This window comes from Elephantulus edwardii, unplaced genomic scaffold (genome assembly GCF_000299155.1).
Source record: "Elephantulus edwardii isolate Elephantulus edwardi_28Jun2011 unplaced genomic scaffold, EleEdw1.0 scaffold00001, whole genome shotgun sequence".
Taxonomy (NCBI): domain Eukaryota; kingdom Metazoa; phylum Chordata; class Mammalia; order Macroscelidea; family Macroscelididae; genus Elephantulus; species Elephantulus edwardii.
The window spans coordinates 23,306,675-23,313,402 of record NW_006399751.1 but is presented as its reverse complement, the minus strand read 5'-3'; the positions used below and the strand labels follow the sequence as shown (position 1 = coordinate 23,313,402).

Genomic DNA, 6,728 nt, shown 5'->3' with positions numbered 1-6,728 from the left:
CAGCTGAGCGCCGCCGTCAGCAGCAGGTGAGCGGGGGCCTGGCGCGCCGGAGGGGGCGCGTGGGGGCGGCCGGGGAGCTCCACCCCGGCCGGCGAGGCAGCCGAAGGAGCCAGCGGGGGCGGGGAGCCCACCTCCTGCGTGCACACCTGCTGTCAGGGGAGGGGGCCCCGGAGCGGGGCCCGGCGAGGGCGGCCGGGGGTGGCCCCGCTCCCCGCCCCCCTCGCCCGCCCCCCAGCTTCTATGCTGCTTGTCATCTTGGTGGGGTGCTGGGGAGGCTGTCGCCGGCGCACCCTGGGAGGCAGCACTTCCGCAAACGTAATTGGAGTCGGGAAAACAAAGGCGCTGGCCGGGGAGCCCTCGCTGCGCGCCCGCAGCTGCCGCGGGTTTGGGGGGTGGGCCCTGTGCCCAGGCCCTGCCCGGCCCAGCCCGGCCCAGCCCCACCTGCGCCCTTGGGGTAAACATCCCCGGAAAAAAGGGGGAGGCGACAGCTCCCTGCGCCAGACAGCCCTGTGACAGGGACTTGGCCACTTGTGCGCCAGCGGGAGGAACTTGACATCGTCCGCCTGGCCAGGTGAACACATACGTGTAAGACACCTGGGCCCTTTGCTGTCAGAAATCCCCCACATCGCACTTCTTCACTGCATCACGCTCTACACCTTCTGGGGCCCTCTCGGAGTTCTAGATAGTACTAGCCCATCTGGGCCCCAGTAACTCTCTACACAGTCCCCACTAAGGTAGCAGTGAAAAAAATCCCAGCCCAACTTTCCACCTCATTTATCTCTTCTCCACAAGGACAGATAGGCAGATTAATTACCCATGTAGCCGGCACATGGTGCGTTTTTCTTCTCCCACACACATTTGCAATCACAAACATTTCCTTTCATCCTCTATTATTTACAGTAAGTACCTTGCAGAGCTACTGAAGCACAAAAAACATTGCCTGATACTCGCAGGGAAAATTACGAGGTGAGGTTTTAATCGCTACTGGTGTCTAGATCCTGTGTCGTTGGACAAGCCGCATCTTCCTCAGCCCCAGTTTTCTTGTGAAAGGAGGGAGGTAGTTTAAAAATGGCCAGGTTCAGTCAGAATTTTGTGTAAAGAGGGCCCCTCAATATAGATAAATATAAAGAGGGGTTTGGGCATCCCTTGGTCAATAACAGTTAAAACACTGTGCACTTAGCAGGGTCCTGGTGTCGGGAGTATCTCTTGTCCAAGGACAGGTAGTCAAGAGTCAGCTGAGGTTGTCTGCATCACTGATAACTGTATTAAGTAAAAGGAGGGGATAGAAAACCACCTCTTTTGTTAGCGGGGAATTTTGACTTTCGACACATAAACTGCTGGTCATTATTAGGTATGGAGCATATTTTTAATTAAATAGTAGTAGTTAGATGGTTTATGCTGGTCACAAGTGGTCAGTAAAAGGCACTTCCTTGGGAGTGGGTAAGACATTGATAATGAGTTCAGTGCAAGACATTCTGGGGGAGCAGGAGGAGAGATGCCATATTTCAGTAATGTATTAAAGCTGTAAAGCATGTTTACAATGATTGATTCCTAAGGCACTTTCTGTGTCTACATAAACAAGGCAAATGTAGAAACATGAAAGCAAAGTAAGACTGAGTTATAGAGGCTGGTTATAGTGCATTTAGAAAACATAAATAAAAAGCCAAATTAGTAAACATCATTGTACCAACAATTCTGTGAATAAATATATTTTAGACTTAGGAGTCCAGATTCTGGTCTGAATTCGGGCCTTAAAAGGTGTGTCAGAAAAATGGTTGTGAATTTCTCTTTTCCATTACTTATCTTATGGATAAATTGTTCTTTGCCTACCACCCCATCTTCCCCAGTATCTTCTAGGGACTAAGTAATCATCAAGCACCTATTATAATTTTGCATGCTTTGTGTGTTAGCATTACAACTAATATTATATTACTAACACCTGAGTTTCCTTTTCATTTCACGTCGTCATGCGCCATAGAGTTGGAACGAACCCATAGTTGACCCTCAAGTAGGTTTTCAGAGCGGTTAATCACACTGATTGCCCATCCTTCTCTCATGAAATAGCTGCTGGATTCAGATCTCATACCTTTGGGATTGGAGTGCAGCTTCTCATTACAAGTTGTATTTCTCCCCACGCTCTATTTGATGTATGTTTCTGCTTCTCTTAAATCTTAGACACATAACCCAAACCCAATACACTATCATTGAACGAATTGCAATGACAGGATTCATAGTCCTATTCTAATTTTATCTATTTGAGGCAGTCCTTTCAGGAACAGAGTTTGGAGCAACCCCAAAACTGTATGTACAAAACAAAGGTTTACATAACTAGTTTAAAAAAAATAACCCCCAAAACCATTCAAACAGAATTTGTCCCTTGCCTTTTATCTATTTTTTTAGACCCTCTGTAAATGGTTTCCAAAGTATAGCCAGCAAAGATTATTCTAAAACATTAAACATGTAACTGTGCTTTTATTCTAAACCTTTAAAAAATTCTTTGCTTTATGCTGTGAAAAGATAAGGAGTCTAAGATGTTTCCATGTTACTTTCTTGGCACAGAAACAAGTATATATTAAATAATGAATTATTTGACAGTAGAGATAGCTTTAAATGGTAAGTATTAACTCTTTCATCACTGTGGCTCTTGATTATGCTTTGGCCTGTAATTAAGTTCTAGCTTTTTCTTTTCATTTCCTCTTCTAATCCTTTCTTTGTACTATTATTAACTAGAAGGATTTTTAAGATGCCATTTCCACGTTAATAGATTTCTCAGGTAGCTGCATGTTTTGGGTGCCCTGACTGAGCAAATGTACAATGACAGAAAATAAGAATTTTAATAATAAAATCAGGAACTCTATTGGATAAGGAGTTGTTCTGCCAACCTTAAGGCAGGTGATTGAAATCTACCAGCTGCTCCAAGGGAGTAAAATGGGCAGTCGTCATCTTCCTTTTTTTATTTACAACCTCTGAAGGGCTGATTTGATAGCACATAACAAGAAGAAAAACACGTTAACATTTAATAGATAAAATTCTGTTGCCAAAATTATGTATATTTGAAAATGTGTAGAACCTATATATGGGACATAATGATCTACTCTGGACCTTCAAAGACCTCTGTAATAACGCCACAGGCTGCACAGGTGAAGCTTTTGCCCTAGGGGAAGCTGGCTGCTTTCAGACTTGCTTCTGTGGCTCAGGGTAGACAGAAGGGAGTGGACCTTGATGTTCTGGGTTGGGCTGCCTTAATGAGACTTGCCCTGACATCCCAGATTGAACAGAAGCCAAGTATTTACACTTAAAATTAAACCTTTTGTAACCTTTTTGTTCTCCTGATAATCTTGGTTCAGTAATTTGAAAAATTTAAATGGTTTGAGTTCTGGTGGAGATTAGAGCATAAATGAATATGGGGAAGGCTGATCATTAGTTAGGCCACCCTCTGAGTACCAGCATTTCTAATTGCAGCTTCTGGCAGTTTGCTCTTTGTTTGGAAAGATGTGAATATTACCTTGGTTCTACTTAAGTTTCTAACTCAAATTCATACGTTCTATTCATTGTTCTTATTCAAACAATCTTCTAGGTCTTATAGCCCTGGTGTATCCAGTTGCTGTACAGAAATAACTTGTGGTTGCTGTGAAGCTGAACACTGTGACACTGATGTGTCAAATGCTATAACGGTTACCCATGGTGGTCAGTGTTTGGTGGCGCTCCCTGTTGAAACAAGCTTGGAAGCAGGAGTGGCATCCACTTCTGAAATAGCTTGCCTCCAGAAAGCCTATGAACCTGGAGAAAGGATGAAAGTCATGCAAGTGTTGAGGACTTTTGTTCATAGGGTCCCTATGAGTTGCCTACGACTCAATGGCACTTAACAACAACAACATTCGGTTTTGACAAATAAATATAGAATATTCATAGTAACTTTAATAAACCTCACTTTCTATCTTGAAAATCAATTCAGTTTGTTGTTGGAAAAGCCCACAAGATACAAAATAATTTAAAATCGTTTCATGCTGTAATAGGAACTGTGAGCTCTTTATATTGGGCTTGTTTTAAAGTATGAAGTTTATTTGCAGAGATAGAGGAAATGAGGTTTGAGGCCTGTCTTGAATTTGTGTTATACTGTGTTGGCACAATATTTAATAAAAACCTAAAACAAATATATAGGCATCTGTTTCCCTGATGAGTGGTAAAGTCCAAAGAATATAAACCATAAGTTGGTTTTTTTTAAATTAAATTTTAATTGCTGGTTTCCATGCAATGAAAGCAAAAATTTTGGGGGATTGTTTTACTAAAACCGTCTTTAGGGTTAAAGGCTGTTTTCCTCTACCCTTAAGAGATGAAAATAATTAGTTCCTTTTGTTCTTACAAGGCTGAAGGGAAATAGGACTTTATTTCTTTTGTTTCAGATTTACAGTGCTTCAAATATAATGAAAATATTCCTTCATACGGCTGTACTTTAATGAATAGCTATTTTGGGCCTAGAAATATTTAATTATTCTGGTCCATATTCCAACAGTGTGTTTTGTAGTGAGCACATTCAGGAATCTTTCGTGGCCTACTGGTAAGGAATTTTGCTGCCCACCCAAAGGCGGTTTGAATCCACCAGCTGCTCTGTGGGAGAAAGATAGGCAGTCTCCTTTTGTGTGATTCACAGCCTCTGAAAACCCACTGGAGGGTCAGCTGTGCATCGGTTCTGACTCCACGGTACAGAAGAACAACAACAACAACTTAAAATATTAGGTTCTAGCCATTGTCAGTTATATAGCTATATGCACTTTGATGGATAAAATATTAGTCTTGATTTCTGGGTAGATGGCCAGAGAATTCTGGAATGCTTACTTGGCAAGAATCCAGAGTCTTAATTAGATGTTACTGTTAGGTGCCATTGAGTCAGTTCCAGCTCATGGCAACTCCATGTACAACAGAAAGAATTCTTGACCAGTATCACACCATCTTCGCAGTCATTGCCATGTTAGAGGCCATCACCATCATTGCAGTCGCTGACAGTCCATCTCCTGAGGGTCTTCCTTTTCTTCTTACTTGACCAGGTAAGATGCTGCTCTTCAGGATCACATGTTAAAGTACTGAGACAGTCTCACCATACTCATTCTAAGAGCATTCTGGCTGTAGTGTTTCCAAGATAAGAGTTGTTCATTCATGGTGATTTAGTATCCTGCCCCAGTACCATAACTCAAAGGCATCAGTTTTTCTTCAGTCTTCCTTATTTGTGGTCCAGCTCTCACATGCATATGAGGCTGATTATAATGTTGTGGCTTTGGTCAAGTGCACTCAGTCCTTAAAGTGATATATTTGCCTTTTAATGCTTTTTCAGTGTGGTCTTTTGAAGTAGATTTCCCAGTGCATTGCCTTTTTTGGACTGCCACTTCCGTGGGTGTTATTGTAGGTTCAAATAAAATTAAATCCTTGTAAGTTCAGCATTTTCTTCTGCTAAGCATGATGTTGCTTTTTGGTCCAGTTGTGAAGGGTTTTGGGTTCTTTATGTTGGGATGCAATTCATATTGAAGTTTTCGGTGTCATAAGTGCTTCAGTTTCCCTTCTTACTCTGTGGGACATATTGTTTCTCATCTGTGTTTGCTTTCACCATCACTCAGCTCTCCTCCCCTGTCTTCTTAACCGTGTGCTCGCACAGAGGCTCGGCCCACACCAGGATTATTTTTGAGCAAAACATAACCAGGTCCACACGAGGGGATTCACCCACGGTTGATCTTCCTGTTGTCTCCTGCCTTGCACAATTCTTTGTCCAAGAAAGGGAGGCCAAACTAAAGCATTCACTGCACGTAACAAATGACCTTGTATGCTGAGAGGTTACAGGAGTGGAGGACAACATCAAATTGCTAGTGCACTCCCTTAAAGAGTATGTATATTTGAGCAGACAGGGAATATCTATTAAAAGATGACAATAAAATTATCTGTTAGATTCAGTCAAGCTTAGGTATGCGAACCACACCTGATGGAAGGACTCAGGAAAATGCAAGTTCATTCTTTATTCAGATGTTATGAAGGGTTGCATTAGTACAAATCATAGAATACTGTTTTTTCTAAAGTGACAGACTATCGATATCACAGAATATTGATACCTGCAATTAGAGTCAAGATCAGCATCCTAAAATAGAAGTTCAAAGGTTGTAACGCCTTTGTTAGGATTGCTGGTAGCAAACCCCTGCCAGCCGGTGTTCACAATAGAGCTGTAATGCTCTTTGTAAACACACGTATGGCCATGCCAGGCTTTTGCTTAGGGACTCCCCATTTCTTTCAAAGTGAAAAAAAATGGCTGCAAATAATTAGTGTGTATACATTCCAGAACACAATCTGCCTTAATGCTTTTTTAAAAAGTATAAATAACTTGAATGTGAACGTATTTCTTTATTAGGATATTCGCAAAACATCTCTCTCATGTGACAGCATCTCTCTTCCACCTTGTGACAGAAAGCAAGAAGGAGGGCTTTCTGAGGCAGCACCAAGGGTCTGCTGGAGAAATTCTCGTTCCCAGAGACAGGAGGTTTCTTGGGTTTGATTGTCTCTGCTGCAGTCTTCAGCCAGTTCTCCATGTCTGTTCTGGATTCCTTCATTCCAGGACCAACTGACCCTGTTCTCTTCCCACTCTAGACCCCTTCCAGGCCTAGGCAAGCTGTCCAAGTTCCCCTCAGCCAGGCTGCCTCCACAGCCTGTAGCATGTCTTTTCCTTACGTTTGCCACCATAGGAGCAGAGG

General features: G+C 42.6%; 1 protein-coding gene across 1 annotated transcript in view; it reads left to right on the top strand.

Annotated features, from left to right (window-relative positions):
- Positions 1-458, top strand: part of INPP1 (inositol polyphosphate-1-phosphatase) — a 51,277-nt gene extending 50,819 nt beyond the window's left edge. The window contains exon 7 of the mRNA XM_006878934.1: positions 4-458. Within this exon, the coding sequence (XP_006878996.1) occupies positions 4-458 (455 nt within the window). The remainder of the gene's footprint in view (positions 1-3) is intronic.
- The last annotated feature ends 6,270 nt before the right edge of the window (positions 459-6,728 follow it).